At 41.2% G+C, this 16,697-nt stretch overlaps 1 protein-coding gene and 1 long non-coding RNA gene across 2 annotated transcripts in view; one reads left to right on the top strand and one right to left on the bottom strand.

Moving 5' to 3' along the window:
- Positions 1-8,875: 8,875 nt before the first annotated feature.
- On the top strand, positions 8,876-16,011 carry LOC133376989 (uncharacterized). Its single transcript, XR_009760590.1, has 3 exons — positions 8,876-8,981; positions 13,885-14,571; positions 15,929-16,011. It is a non-coding gene; the product is annotated as an uncharacterized LOC133376989 (long non-coding RNA).
- BRSK2 (BR serine/threonine kinase 2) overlaps positions 13,897-16,697 on the bottom strand; it is a 708,663-nt gene continuing 705,862 nt past the window's right edge. Inside the window, exon 20 of the mRNA XM_061610115.1 lies at positions 13,897-14,120. Coding sequence (XP_061466099.1) covers positions 13,897-14,120 — 224 coding nt within the window. The remainder of the gene's footprint in view (positions 14,121-16,697) is intronic.

The following is a 16,697-nucleotide window of genomic DNA, read 5'->3' as shown; positions in this document are numbered from 1 at the left end:
GGGTGGGAAGGCAACTAAATTACCTCTTGATCTATTCCAACTCAGTTCCTCATGTAGCCTTTTCTTTGCCAATAAAAGCTGATACACCTGATGGCATGGCAAATAAACCTCTGTGACTCTCATGTCCTTTTGCTCACTCTTTTGCTCCTAAGGTGGGAGACTCATACATTTCATGGGTGACGGAGTTACTGCCTAAATTGCTTCCACATGGCAAGTGCACCAGCCAGCAGCTGGAAATATATAGATGGTTTCTGGTGGAGGATGTGCCATACTGGTGTAATGTTTCTGTGGCTACAGTGACACATGCCAGTGGTGGGTGCAAAAGAGAATGGGGCTGCTGCATTTTTGTAGTTTTGCAAAAAAGGGAGCATTAGGGGATGACAAGATGAACGTCTGTTTTCTATGGAATCCCTCCCTTCTTCTAATCCCTAGTGTGGAGACTTTCTACAGGATAGGAGCGATTCACATATAGCAGCCACATGGAGCTGCCCCATTATACAAAAGCAATGGCAACAGCTTCATCTATCCATTGTACAAAGTAGTATTCTATCTGCTCTGGTTATGGCAGAAAACTGGAGCAATTCTAACAGTAGCCTCTCCAAACCTCTGTCCTGGCAGCCAGAAATATTTTACAAAGCAGCTGTGGTCAAACACACAGAAGATGTAAATATTACAGTGGCCTCTGGTGGCCGCAGCAAGCAATTACAGACAGAGCTAAGAGAGAGTAAGCAGGCCCATATACCATATCGTAACAGATTATTCTTTTGTACTTAGTCCTTCTTTGGATATAGGATTGCCAACTAGCAGTGGGAGGAAACACTAGAATTCAGGGTCATCCAATGAAACAGAATGTTGGGAGGTTCAAGATAGTCACAAAGTAGTGTATCTTCACACATAACATAATTAAATTATGAAATAAACTGCTACAAGATGTAGGGATAATCACAAACTTGAACAGCTTTAAAATTGGATTAGACAAATACATAGAGAAGGCTATCAATGGTTACTAGTCACAATGGCTATATATTACCTCCAGTATTTGAGTGCAGCATGTCTCTGAATGCCAGTTGCTAGAGGCAAGCATAGAGTGCTATTGCTCAGTAGCCTCTGGACCTAGTGGGGGCATCTTGTGAATGAGGTCATGTAGGTGGGGCCAAGGTAATAATGGAGGAAGGGCCTAGGTGGTCACGTGGGTAGGGCCAAATTGTTCTTGCTTGCTTTCTGTCCTCCTCAGTTGTAAAGTTGTGGATGCTAAAACAATGTGGTTGTACAAATACTTTGCACCTAACTAAACTAAAAATGTGGGTTAATGTCACAGTTGCCATTCATTACTCAGAAGTGAGCCCCACACTGAATTCCACGGGGATTGTTCCCCAATAGGACTGGAGGCTGAATTGGTTAGTCTTAAAGCTGCCACACAGAACTGTTGACAAAGTTCTCCATAAACATTTAGCCATATGGGGAAAAAATATTCCCCCCCCCCAGCATATTTACTTCTATGTCATTTTTTCCAGAATGCGGAGTAAGGTGAAGGGATAATAAATGGACTACTAGGACCTGGGAGACCAGGATTAAAATCACCAATCAGCTATGAAGCTTCCTGGGTGATCTTGGGCTACTCAATGTCAATCTAACCCAGCCTTTTCCAACTAGTGGGCCATCAGATGTTGTTGGACCACAATTCCCATCTTTCCTGACCATTGGCAATGCTGGCTGAGGCTGATGGGAGTTGTGGTCCAACAACATCTGGTGGCCCACTAGTTGGGAAAGGCTGACCTAACTGATATCACAGGGTTGAGGGATAAAATGTGGAAGAGGAGATCCATGAATGCCACCATAAGTTCCAGGTAGGATAGAAATAAAATGTTTTAATTGGAGGAGATATGTCCTCAAAGAATCTAGAAGACATTACAAACTCACCACCACCACCACCACCACCACCACCAAAAAAAGTTGCCTCACCAGCAAAGAAGGGGCTTAGGACAGGGACCAAGTGCTCTACTGGAGTAAAATCATGTAACAGAAGGCCTCTCCAGACCACAGGTGCCAATAAAGATACAGCAGAATATCAGTATCATATGTTCTGAGTATGTCTGTGTATAAATACATTTGTCTTACACAACTTTAAATGTGTCAGAGGAAATTGGTTAACTTGTTTAAATTAGTTCTACACAGTATAGCTGTTCATGGGAAGGCAGCAAGATGCACAAGCCAATTCTATTGAGTCTAGGGGTTACCTTAGGTTGCAATCCTAACCATGTCTACTCTGAGGTAAGTCCTATTGAATTCAATGTGGCTTACTCTCAGGCAAGTGGGGTTAGGACTGCATCCTTAATTTATTAACTACATTTATATCTCTCCCCCAAAGCAGGAGTACCCTGGGTATTTCCCAAAGCAAAGCAAAACAGTTTAAACTGTACGTTAAATAATTAGAAGACTATTAAAATGCAATTCAAAATACACACACATACCCTTCATTCAGAATAGCAATAGGTAGGGAACAAATAGCAGAAAAGTATTGCCTTTATGTGGACTTCTGGTTAAGACACTGCATGGAAAAGTGGTTCTGGTGAAGGTATTTATTGTTATTTATTAAGAGATATCCACCTTTCAAGACTAATGCCCTCCAAATTGCAAGGCAGTGTACAAAAATCCACCATTTAACATTTAAAACAAAATCTACAAATTTAGCTGGCTCTGAATCCACAACTTTTCCTATGAGGCTCTTGTTAGGGAGGACAGTCTTACAAAAGCATGTTCAGAAATTTAAAAAAAGGTTCTTTGAGCATATGCGGACTCTTCTTCTTTTCCCACAGCTAGCTGAAGGTCAGGGCTTGGATTTCACCACCAGGAAGGTTTTGAGAAATAGAGGAGGGAGTAAAGCCACAGGGGTGTGGGGGACAGGACCAAATAAAGGAGGAAAACCTGAGCATGCCTAGGGGGGAAAAAGGCAGGAAGAAAAGATTAAAGACTCTTAAAGGATTGGAAGCAAATCCCTCAAAGTGCTAGCACCTTACCTCTCCTTTACTTTCTGACTGAGACAGAGAACATGCAAGGCCTTTCTATCCAGGCTCATATGTGCTGCTGTGCTGGAATAAGAAAATCATTTTTAAATGAAGGGCACCCAGACTACTCTGCAGCTGTGCTAAGTGCAATCTGCAAGACATAGCTCTGTCTGTGCATACTCAGAACACTTGAATTATTCTGATTGGTTTACTAGAGCATCATAGCAAATATCCAATTGACTTTGCTACTATAATTTTGTGCTGTATAGTAATTCCTAGGTCCCGATTGGCTGGATTGTGTATCAGGATGTAAATTGGGGGTGAAAGTGCAGCCAAAGTGCCTGGGGATGCCCTGGAGGTTGCTAACTGCATATGTTTTGCTGCCTGGAGATAGGTGGGAGGGTTGGTTCACCTGGCCAGAGCAATAGTTTTGGTTTGGGATTGGCTAAGAGAATGGGAGACTGAATTTACAGAGCTATTTCTGTCAAACGGAAGGCTAATAAGCATTCTCTCCCCCACCCTCAGAAATAGAGTGGTTCTGCAATTATTTTCATTTTTGCAAAAACTTAATTATTTTGCTTTAAATTCCAGTTGGTAGGGGAGTGGCCCAGTGTATGGGAAAATGACCACGAGACATCTCAATGTACAAGGAAGTGTAGGATGGCATGGTCAATTCCCATCCCATGCTCTTGCCCCACGCTCCTGCGTCCCAGCCAGATGGGCCTTGGGTATGCTTTCTCACCTGGCCTATGTAGAATATACAATAGTACATAAGTCTGAGAAGCTTTGTTTATTTAATGCAGATGAGGTAAGAGAGGCTCTTAATTGGCAAAAATAGATAGTGGATGCCAACAGATCATTAGGAAGGATGTTTTCACACACGCTGCCAAGAGCTGGGAACTTGGCCTTCAACTGTAGCTGCAATGAATCAGGCTGCTACAAAGTAAGAACACTGACCAACAAAATTGATAAACAAAGGCAGAAGCATGAGACACAAATTAAAAAACATCCCCACAGGTATAGCTTGTTAAAGTCACAGATGCAAACCTGCACCCAGGTCCAGGGGCTCTTTTGGGTATAAATAAGGATCCCTAACGCCTGCTCAGGGGGCTTCAACACAGAGCAGGATCGGTGTGGTGCTGTGTAAGTGGGTAGCCAACTGGGATCTCACCATTGTTCTTATCTGGGGCTCCTGGACAACAGAAAAGAGATGTAAGATAACAACTGTGCTCAAGAGCTGCTTTTATCTGTTTAAGTGCCTTGCCTGTAATAAAACATTAACTCTTTCAATTAAAGCATTATAATCCCCCCCCACTTGAGTGCTCATTGCCTCTGGAATCTTGAATTTTCTTGCCTGTTGGCAAAACACCCAGCTACCCTAATGGACCAGCCACCTCTGCTATTGCCTTTATGCCTTACTTCTGGACTTGCTATAGGCATCTGATTGATCACTGTGGGAACAGAATGATGGACTAGATGGGCTTTTGGTCTGATCCAGCAGGTCTGCTGTTTGTTTATTATTAAATTTATATCCCGCCCTTCCTCCTAGAAGGAGCTGTTATGCTCCTAATGAAGGATTTGGGGCAGATATAGTTTTTCTTCTTCTGGTCCCTATGACATATTGCCCGAATTCCATCTTCTGGACATTTGGTCACCCTACTTAGAGTGGTCCCCCCCTAGTTTTGGGTGTACATTAGGCCAGTCTTTTGAATACTTCATTACATCTTCAGATATTTATTTACCACTTTCCCTCATCACTGAAAATTCATAACCAGCAGCCACCCACTTAGTAATGACATCATTGGGGTGAAAGGAAAGAAGCCATGACTAACATCTGGTTAGACACATTGTAGAAATTAAGCACTAACATCTTGAAAAACTTTTAAAACGGGGTTTGAACCAAATTGTGCTGTGCTATGATCTGGCTAGGTTACCAAGTATTCACAGTTCAACATATCATGCTTTAACCAGATGCCTGCACCGAGCAGGGGATTGGACTCGATGGCCTTATAGTAGGGTTGCCAGGTCTCTGGTGGTTGCACGGAGACTCTGGATTTTTGGGCTCCTCTCTGGATCTCTGGGTGAGACACCCTAATCTCCAAACTCTCAGCTTTTGTTTTTTAAAAATTTAAGTATCTAGGTAGTCTGGTTCATGAGATATACACCAAACATCAGCCGCCTGCCCACGTTTGTTAAATGAGCTTGTAGCTGGCTGCTCTAACCCCGCCCTTTCAGGTTTGTAGCCAATAAGTCGGGGTTGTGATTTGTTGACCTCCAGGCAGTAGCTAGACTTTTGAGTGAACATAGCAAAGACTTGTGCTTGTATTGTAAATCTTTCTCTCCCCCTCCAAACCTATTTTTAAAGCAATTAGGCAGGGCTTACTTAGGTATCACTGCTTTTATTATGTAGGAAACTAATAACTGTTTTTTAAAAAAATGTTCTGCAATGACCAACTGGTTTTGACAAGAAACTATTATATGTGGTATATGTATTTTTACACCTCCAGTATGTGTGTATATAACAACCCTGTGAGATAGGGTTGCCAACTGGAAACCAAGGCAGCTCACAAGAAGAAATAAATCCCCTTAAAATCCAATAACCATAAAAACAAGTATAAACAGTTGCAAAACAGCTTAGAGTGGCATGATTCTGAATTTTGGGTTGGGTGAGTGAAGTTCCTTATCACTTGAGGTTGCAGTTCTGTGCATGCTTTCCTGTTTGAGTAAGCTCCATTGAATACATTGGGACTTGCTTCTGAGTAAGCAAACACAGGATTATACTATAAACATCTTTACAGGTTGTGTAAATAATAAACATCTTGGCAGTCATGTTTCTATAAATATTTCTTCATACTATGTCCTGATAGGTATCTGATTTCATGCTATGGTTGTACATGATTATTTCCTCTATACTTTAGGTGTGCCCTTCTTCCTTGGGGTAGTCATGGTTCCCCTCTGTTGTTTTCATCCTATGGGGCAGATTAGGCTGAGAGATGGTGAGTAGCCCATGGTCACCCAGTAAACTTTATAGCTCATTTTCATTTTTAAAAATTAATTAAAACAATTTACATGCAGGCAAAGTTTATTAAGTAGATCCACACAATACATTTAAAGCACATCTAACTTGCATTTAAACCACATGACCTCACCTAAAGAATCCTGGGAAGTATAGCTTTCCCCTCACAGTTATAGTTCCCACCACCCTTACTACAGTCTCCATGATTCTGTGGTGTGATTAATGTGCTTCAAATGGGTGTTGAGTGTGCTTTAAATGAATGGTGCGGAACTGCCCTAGGTGTGATGTACATTCATTAGTTAATTGAAAAGAACAATTTAAAAAGATACTTTTTTAAACAGGGGAAGCATTGTAGCTCAATGGTAGGGCACATGCTCTGCATGCAAAGGTCCAAAATTCAATTTCTAGAAAAGATTATTGCCTGGAATCCTGGAAATCCAATGCTAGTCCATGTCATCAGTACTGAGCTAGATGGCACCAAATGGCCTGACTCAGTATAAGGCAGATTCCTTTGTTCCTAAACATGGAAAGAGACCCAAGGGTCACAGTGACTCCAAAACTTATTTATATATTTTATTTACAACATTTATATACTGCTTTATTGTAAAAAAATCCCAAAGCGGTTTACAGAAGGAATCAAAACAATAAAATTATTGGCAAAAACAATTTGTTACTGTTATGTGCCTTCAAGCCGATTACGACTTATGGCGACCCTATGAATCAGTGACCTCCAAGAACATCTGTCATGAACCACCCTGTTCAGATCTTGTAAGTTCAGGTCTGTGGCTTCCTTTATGGAAATCAATTAAAGACAGGTATTTAAAAACATTCCAAATAAGAAAACCAACAATGAATTAAAAACAGATAAAACACACAATAGCTTCTACATGCCTGGGTAGGCTTGCCTAAACAAATATGTTTTTAGCAAGTGCCAACATGAGTACAATGAAGGCGTCTGCCTAATGTCAATAGGCAGGGAGTTCCAAAGTGCAGCTACTGCCACAATAAAGGACTGATTTCTTACAAGAGCAGAACAAGTACTATGTGGCACCCATAACTTGGAAAGCACACCTTGAGCTTAGCCTGGTAGCAAATCAGCAACCAGTGCAGAGGTATTATGTGCTGATAGGGCCTCACCCATGTCAGCAATTGTGCCACAGCATTCTGCAATAACTGCAGTCCCCGGGTCAGGTTGTGCTGCATGGGGATTTGTGACTTTGGCTGACCGGCTGCCAGAATTTTTTTAGTTTTGGTTTTTGGATAGGAACCCTGACTGGTTGTGGGATGCTGAGTTTTCTGCCTTACTCATAGGAATCTTGTTGGAGTTGATATGGTATTGCACTTAGGAAATCATCACTATCTTTTCTTTGTCTTTTTCTATTTATTTATTTATTAAATTTCTATACCGCCCCATAGCCGAAGCTCTCTGGGCGGTTCACAACAAGCAAGCAAAACATCAAAATACAATTAAAACCAATATTAAACAATGTAAACACATTAAAAATACCAATATACTAGCATACTAAATAGTAAAATGTAATAGGATGTTAAATGTTAAAATGCATTTAATTTACCTTTAACCTCACTCCCTTACATCAATAGAAGCAACAACAGTGGTTCCATGAGTTCAGCTCAACCCCATCAAACCCACTGATGATGCACCTTATTGTTGCATGATGGTTTGTTTCTTGCCCAATAGTGGTAGAAGGGAATTCACATACTGGAAAGAGTGGCTACAGTTGTTGTTCCCAAGCTACTGCCTGTGAAGGTAGATCAAACTATGTGTGTTTTCTGTCAATTATTATTCACTGGATTTGGGTTGGCTATCAAAATGAGTTTATAGCAGCCAACAGGATAGGCAGAAAAGGGCAGAGAATGTTCTTAACTCTTACTCATTTCTCAAACTTCTCTCTGCAGTGAAGGATCAAGTCTGTAAGGAATGTTAAAAGTTAGGGGCAGGGCATTCCAGGTAGGGGTTGCCAACTCTGCTTGGATATGGATCTTTGCAGAGGATCCCTAGTCAAGCTTTACTAACAGCACAATCCAAACTATATCTGCTCAGAAGTAAGTCTTATTGGTTCTATGGGGCTTAGGAAATGTGTATAGAATTGCAGCCTTCAGGGGCATCAAATTAACCCCGAGTGCTCCCTTCTAACATCTCTACAACAATAGGCTCCTTTCTTTCTACAATGGCCTTCTGGTTACTGGTCTGGCCTGAGGGCATAACCCCTTTTTGCCAGAAACAAGTAGGCTAGATTAAATGTTCCCTACCCAGGCCCTATCTTTTAGCTAAGATTTCTGTCTTAATTTCCAGAGAAATGTTTTTGTTTGAATTATATGCTCCAAGCAACTGTGGTTGATGCTTAACATATTCATGCTTAATGACATCACTCAGGCCTGCCCCTGTGCTGTCATTAGGGCCCACCCCTGAAATCTCAGGGTTTCGGATGCTTCTTACCTGGCAACCCTACCTTATAGGTCTCTTCCAACTCTACTATTCTATGATTCAAAATCCATCAAGGCCAACTAGAGTTTATTAATAATGCACAAACTGAATAGTTGTGTGAGTTGGTCTTTTCTATCAGACTCACAGGCATACACGCAGACTTTCCCCTCCACTTGTGCTACTTGAAAAAAGGGTGGGGGGCCTAGGGGCAGAACATTAGTTAGGAAGAATGAAAACAACAACATGGGGCTTTTAGGGAGTGTAGTGCAGATCCTTACTGCCAATAAGCACAACACAGTTTACAAAGACCAGTGCAGAAGAGGAAAGGGCTGAGGGTTGAGGGAAAGGGAAGACGGATATACATTAAAAGCAGGAGAGAGACTAACAGAGCAGTCCAACTCAGGGGAAGCCAGTGGGAGGAGTGCCAGTAGAAGAGGAGCCATTGGGAAGGTCTGCAGCATCCAACTGCTGTTCAGAAGCATCCAGGCCAGATGAACACCGGCTCAGCCAGGAGGTGTGTGCAGGGACTATAAAGTAAAAGCTGGTTCTCATTAATACCTCTAATGGGGAATAAGCACTCTCCATTGACTTCCACCGCGATTATTTTCTCATACCTACCTTTTCCCCAGGGCAACTTTTGCCCAGATTGGGACCTGCAGGAGTGCTCTGAAAAAGAGCTGGATATGACCGACGTTTGCCCCCTCAGCCCCTCTTCTGACATGCCCCCCCAAATGCCCCCTTTTCAGGCCTTATGCCAGCTTGCACAGACTCCCCTTCTATGGGCTAGGCTTCCCCAGTAGACCTCTGGCTGAGCTGGGATGAGGGACTTCTGTCGGCATAGCCCAGCACAGCCTCGGTATGCTGGGACCCAGCCGGCTCAGCTGGGTGTCCGCCATATCCAACTCCAGCCAGGCATAAATAGCAGTTGGACTGCACCCTAAGGCTGCAATTCAAACCATGTCTACTCAGAAATAAGTACTACTGAATTCAGTGAGGCTTACTCCAAGGTAAGTGGGGCTAGGGTTGCAGCCTAATTTATAGCAGTATTATGCACTTGCATCCTCACCACCTTTTGCCTGTAGCCATCACTCTCTTATACAAGATAAAAGTTTTAGAATTAAGGAGGGAAACACCTTCAAACATACCCCTCCTGTTTTTGTATCACTCTTGAATAAAAATTCCTTCAAACCTATGTAAAAAGAAAAGTGGGCCCAAGAGGGCAAAACAGACAAAAAAAGTAGACCCATAAAGAAAAAGAACAAAGGAAACAAAAGAGAAATATATGATTAGTATTAAAAATAATCTGCAATGCAACATATAGTTACAGGAGCCCAACTAACACCATGAAACAAATAAATGAAACAAATAAATAAATAAATATGAGGTAATAAGAGAGCTGAACACAAATACTAAATCTACATTGTAAAAATAGAACAGAAAACTATGAAATTTTGGCATGGCTTCCATAATTTAACTCTCATATGCAATCAGGGTGTCCTGTGACAGGCACTGCAATAATCAATAAGTAGAACCAGAATTTCAAAGGGCTGCTTTGTACTGGGAGTCTGAATTAAAGGTAGCTTGTTTTTTGGCTGAAAACTCCTCCCTTACATTTGGGGAAGGTCCTGCACAGTTCCTTTTCTTCTGACCTACTGCTTCAGCTTGGAATAGGGTCTACTTGACCGCCTCAACCTACCTAGGTTCTCCTATCATCAGTTCCTAGTATCTGTAGAGTGCCCTGTGACACTGTTACATCACCCAGAATCACCTGACACACATCCAGCATGTAAAAATGTATCTCCTACACCTGTTGGGGGAGATGACCTGCTGCCAACGTACCTTATACTAGCAGCTTCATACTTCTATTTATGCCCCTTGCCTACCATTCCAAATGTAACAATAGACATAATATAATATAAAAATAGGGCTCATAGCAAGTTCTACAACTAAAATATGAGACAGCTTCCTCCTGACTTTGTAATTTGCATGATAGATGTACATGCCAGCAAATCAAATGCTGGTCCAGCTGCAATCTTGTCCTTTCCCCTTGTTGCAGGTGGATTACCCGCCCTTAAAAATGAATAAATAATGTAAAGCAGCACATGGATGCTTATCTGTTTATGCTGCTATTCCCCCCCCCTTTAAAGGAAACATTTTCAATACATAGCAAAACTGCTCTGAGGATGGAGGTGGGGAAAAAGAAGAGTTAATGATATTGCAGGAACCAGACAATCAACACTATTTACAGCTGGCCTCTTGGTGCAAATTGCAATACTGTTTTTATTGGTTTCTCCCCCAGAGTTTGACCCTGGAGTTGTAAGGGTACATTTGAAGTGAATAGGGTGAGGCCAGTATTCTACAAATGTCACCTGTCCAGATCTATACTAGTAGCAGGATCTTGAGTAGCAAAGGTTGCCAAACAGTGGAATACCTGTCATGATTGCTGGACAAGATAGTTTGACTGAGACTTGTGCCACTATAAGGTCTCCCTACGCTGTTAAACGGAGTTCATGATTGACCTTAGTAAGGCCTCAGTGTTGTACTTACCGGAGTTGTATCTTGACTGAAGATGTTCTGCCAGCCAGTCACAGACATAAACAAGACACAGTGACAGCCAGTATCTTTACTGAATGAATTTATTGTTTTTTGAAGTGAAGTTGCTCACAGTTATTTAACAAGGGATACATCAGAAGATTCTTCTTTGTCCATTTTGACTGTTAAATAATGCCAGTTTGTGTCAGCATGTGTGAGTGTGTGTGCGTGTGTATTCAAAGTACAAAATAGGAAGGATAACAAGAGGTATTGCTTTCATTTATTCTTATGTCTTGTGTAAGTAATCCCCTTCCTGCTTGTACCATATGGGTTTTGCTGTATTACTATTATTATAAGTAGTAGCATTATTATTCTGTATTGAAATCCCAGCCTTTTGTAGAGGTACAATGTAACAGAAGCATCAAAATCTATACACAAGGGAAGATAAAAGAGGGGAAAGGGGTGAGGGTGGTGGAAGGGGAGCTTGGGGAGAGAGAAGGAGAAGGTGGAGGCAGAAAAGACAAAAAAGGCAAAAGAGACTAATTTACAGCAATATCATGCAATTAAAACTGCCCCAAACCTCTTGCATCTTCACCTCCCTCTGTCTCCAACCATCACCCTCCCAGTGTCCAACATGCACACAGCAATACAAGATAGGAGTTCCAGATTAGAAACAAAACAAAACAAAACGCCCTCCCACTTTGTGTCTCTTCTATTCTTTTAAAAAAAAGGTTTTCCCCCTTCAAACCTATATACAAGAAAAATGGGTCTAAGAAGGGGTGTGTGTGGATCTATAAACAACAAAAGTAAAGTAGAAAACAACAGGAAGGGAAATAAGAGTGAGGGGGAAATCTAGTATTATCTTTAAAAAACCTTGCAGTACAATATACACTCATAAGAATCCAACAAACAACAATTGAAGGTAATAAGAGAATCGAACACGAATACTAAATCTACATTTAAACGATATTGGTAAAGGAGAATTTCTCCTGTTTTTTAAAATCTTTGACACATATGATCATGGCTTCTAAAATCTTTGAATGTGGGTCAGATTCAATTACACTTTGTTACAGTTGGAGAGAGAGAAAAAAAGACAGACACCAAACAAAAACTGGAATATTGGTGAGAGGATCAAGTTAAGTGGCCTTGTCATCATTCTGCTTCCCCCTCCCCAAAAGAAATAGGAATCAGTGTTACCTCTACATAGTAATGAAAGCAGAAAATTTATCTAACAGCTTATTTTTTAAATATATATTTATATATATATGCATTATAAATAATAACCAAGACCTAATAATAACTTAAACACACACAAGGAAGTTCTGGACCACCCACCCCCTTTTGAAAAAAAAAGTTTATAAAAATATCTTGCAATACTTTGAAAAGTTTACAGTAGCTTTGTGTTTAAGTCGCCCATAGTGCTATCTCCTCCGTATCTTGCTCCAATGAACTATGTACCAGTGGTTGTACACGCGCGAGCACGCACACACACAGAGGAAGGAGGAAAAAAATTACTCTCATTTCATGTTCTTCTTTTGTGTAAAAAACCAACAACAAATGCACACAACCCAAAGAATACATAAATAAAAACAATAAATAAATAAATAAAACCAGCAAATAATACTGATATATCAATGCAGCACTAACAACACAACAGTTGCATCCAAATGCACGATGCAGCAGAGAATTCAGCTGGCGGAAGTAAGTCCCAGTGCAGAAGGAAAGAAGGAACTGAAGAAAGGTACGGGTTGAGGAGAGAAGGAACAGCAGCAACAGCGATGGTAGTGGCAAGAGTGCTTGGCAGCAGAAGAGATTGTCCTGCGACAGGTGGATTCTGTCCCTCCTCCTTACTGCCAAAAATTGCCTTTTCCCTAAGTTACAATGTCCATATGTGTTTGACTTTCATCTTGTAGTTTTCCCTAAGTTTATGTTCTGTCCTTCCAGCCGGTTGGGGAAAAAAGTTTGGAGATAAACAAAAACACAACTTAAAAAAAGTTTGAGGAGGGGTGGGAGGGAAAAGGAACTGGGGTGGTGACATTTGAGAACAAATTTCCTCTGGTAAAACTCCTTAATGTTGGCTGAAAATACAGCTTGAATAATATCCTCCCCCCACCCCTGCAGTCTGGATTTGCTAGTGGGGAAATGTGTTGTCAAGGGCAACAATGTCATTCCAGTACTTCCAACTGTGCAATTTTGTAACTGAGCAGTTCTCCAGCATACAGCACCAAAAGAAAAATGTGTGTTGAGGGCGAGTGAAAAGGAGGAGAGCCATTTCCTGCAGTGGGAGAGGGGAGGCTGGAAGTCCCCAAACAGTACCAGTCCGTGGACAGTCTTACATCAGTGGCCTTCCGTGAACAAGTGTTCGCAGAGCACAGAAGGTGAAGCTGTTGGCTGACATGTTAACTTTTCGGGATAATTCCTGGTAGCAGAGTGGAAACAAGTGGTGGTATCAGAAACACAGAGAAAACAGAACAAGAACAAAATGGGGCAGGGAATAAATCAGAAGGTGGGAAGCAGGGAAGTAAAAGAAAAGGACTCAGAGAAGCAGGGAAAAACCCCAACAACCCAAGATTTGCCAAACTGGGTTTGTCATCTGTGCTACCTTTCCTTTTTCTCATTGCTTTCATGTTTTGTTTCAGAGAGATATATTATCATATAAATATATATATGTGTGTTTCTGTGTGTTTTATATATATATATAATATATATATACAGTCATTCCTTCATACAAAAGTTGTCTATAGACAGTTTTGTATTGTTGCAGCAATATATATACATCCATCTATTTTAGAGGCTAGCTTGCTAAAGAATACTCATTCACTTTGTGTGTTTTTTGTGTGTGTTTAGTTACTTAATCTGTTTCTTTTTTTCCTTTTTTTTTTAAGAGTTGCATTTATTTAAGGTTGGTCTTGTAGGCCGAGTGATGAGACCATCTTTGCCTTCTCTTTGCCAGCGGGATACTTAGTGTCTCCTCTAGACCCATAGTCATTAGCATCGGAATCGCTCCGCTTGCTGTTTGCGCTATGCTTGGTTGGCGTGCCGGGGAGATGGCTCACCTGCCCGTTCTTCTCGTCTGAAAAAAGTTGTTTAATTACGTCAAAGAAGTTACTCAATGGACTGCCTGGGTATACAAAACAGAGGAGACAAAAAGAAAACAAAGAAAGCAAGAGAAAGAGAGAGAAAAAGAGAACAAACAAACAAATGAACAATGGGGTTTTAAACGAGAAGAACGTGATGAGCGGTCCAGAGCCACGTGCATGGGTGTGTGTGGAGGATGAAGACAATGAGCAGAAGAGGAAGAGCATCAGGATGGGAGCACTGCACTGCCTATGCATATGAAAAGCCTGGGGTCAAGAATGCCACATTTGGTGGTTGGAATCTTGCACTGTATAGCTAAAGCAGAACTTTTGTCTAGAAGGGCAATTGGCATCCTTGCAGACATGCTGGAGAATGCCATGATGCTGGATAATACTGGGCCTACATGAAATTCCCCTGAAAAATATTCTGTGTGAACGAAGTCAAGAGTAATGCGAAGTCATTGAAACTCTGTTCTTAAGCACACTCACTGGGAGGTCAGTATTAATTTCAATGGAGCTTCTCAGTATATATGCTTAAGTAAGTAATCTAAATCATCTCATGCTTCAATGCTTGGGTAATATCTCTTTTGCCTGATCTGTAGCCACACATGTACTCTGATGTACACACAGAGCTCTTGACTACACAAGCTTAACTTCAAGAAGAGGATATTTTGTGCATAAAGGAACTAATTTGCAAATCTACATCCTCTACTGAAATGAATGGGGAAACCCTTGTGGGCAGCACAATTCTGTAAAATATATCTCAGGATCTTCTTTATCATTCATTCTCATTTGGCGTTTTTTATTCCAAACTTGAAAAATGCTAATTGAATTGTTTATGCTGATCTCTGTCATCTGTTGTACACCAGTTATGTTATTTAGATATAAGTTCTTGAGCTTGTATGCATTTTAGCAGCAGAGGAGGATGTGAAAACAATGTACGAGGAACATACACAAAGCAAATCGCCATCAATGTGTGAAATGTGCACAAGTGCTTCCTGGCATCCCAGTATACAAAGTGTCCATTTACTGCTGTGCTATGTCTGCTGTTTCCCTATGTAGGATCCCGTGCTGTAGCAGCAGTGGCTGAATCCAGTAATTATGTGATAGGCAATTCGTGTTTGATATTTCCATAGCAACTCCATTTGCCCCTGTGAGCTGAGGGCGCTGGCTTGGTAACACCCACCCTGTACACTCTTCCCAATTTATTACTGGATTTAGGGAGCAATCCAAACCCATCTGCCTACCTGCAGTGCTTCACAGAGCAGAGAAGGGGACTACCACCATTTGAAGCCCTGCCATGTAGCAGTGGACAGGGCAGAATGTGACAAGGGGTGCAGGACAATTGCTGTGCCAGCCTGGAACTGGTGTAGCAATAAGGCCTAAACTAGGCCTGATGCCATTATGCAACAGTAGGGGGACGGGTTCAGGATCCAATGGATTCCGAGCCAGCTCATCCCTTCCCATCTCCTGAACACTCCATTTCAATGCCTTCTGCTGACTACTGCCACCAGGAATACTGCCTGCAGCACTTCCACCCAACCACACAATTGGCCTAGTGGAAGGGGAAGATCTGCTGCAGCGGTGTGACAGGCATCTCAGAGTTATTGCCTTTCTTGAAAATAAGATGAATTCTAGGAAATTACTTAGGACATATAAGGCCATGATCCAGCACAGACTGAAGTGCATTTAAGCCCACTAATTTACCTGGGTTTAAGGATGCTTAACTCTGTGCTGGATTGTGACCAGAATATATATACATATTTGCTAGTTATTAAAATCTACTGATGACTCCATATGGAATGTAGATGCTGCAAGCCTGACGATTCAGAGAACTTTTATTTCATTTTAGTGAACCAAGTGAAGCACTGGATTTTGACCAAGAGAAAACTGGATGCAGCTGGACAAGGTTTCTGGGATCGATTATTTATTTATTTCTAAAAAGTATGTCAGTACCCTGCAGAAAACAGAAATGTTTTACCAAGACTTGGAATTAATTTGAACAAAGGACCATTTGAGCTCAGTCAATTTTTTCTCCCAGGATATGTCTTGGAAAAGTTACACAGTTTACACTGCAACCTGGATAAAGTTACTGATTAGTGCTCTACTTCTGGGTTTGGTTTCAGGAAATCCACAGTGAAATGCTTGTTAAACTCATGCTTCTAGCAACTGTTGTATGATGTCTGAAGAGACATCCCAAGGATCATGGAGTCTACTCATGAGTAACAGCATAAGTGTAAACTTTGGGTTGAGGCTTTCCGGGCAGTTGCCCCAGCAGACAGTGCCAGGCAGTATTGACTAGGGATGGGATCTACATTTTGGTGTTGGTTCGATTTTCGCTCCATTGAACTTTCTTCTGGTACCACTTCATACGGAATCAATTTTTGCTATTTGTGATAAATACTAAGTTGGGTTTTTCCCCACAAAAATATTGATATTAATATTGATGTTTTTAAAAACATTGTTTTTCATACCTTTAAAAAATATATTGCTATTTTCCTCAAAATATCATTATTAATATTGATATTTTGAGGGAAATATCAATATTAATATCAATATTTTGAGGCAATTTTTTTTAAAAAAAATGTGTTTCAGCTGCGGAAAACCTCTAGAAAAAAAAC

Source organism: Rhineura floridana, chromosome 2 (assembly GCF_030035675.1).
Source record: "Rhineura floridana isolate rRhiFlo1 chromosome 2, rRhiFlo1.hap2, whole genome shotgun sequence".
In the NCBI taxonomy this organism is placed as follows: Eukaryota; Metazoa; Chordata; class Lepidosauria; order Squamata; family Rhineuridae; genus Rhineura; species Rhineura floridana.
This window is presented reverse-complemented; position numbering and strand designations above follow the sequence as displayed.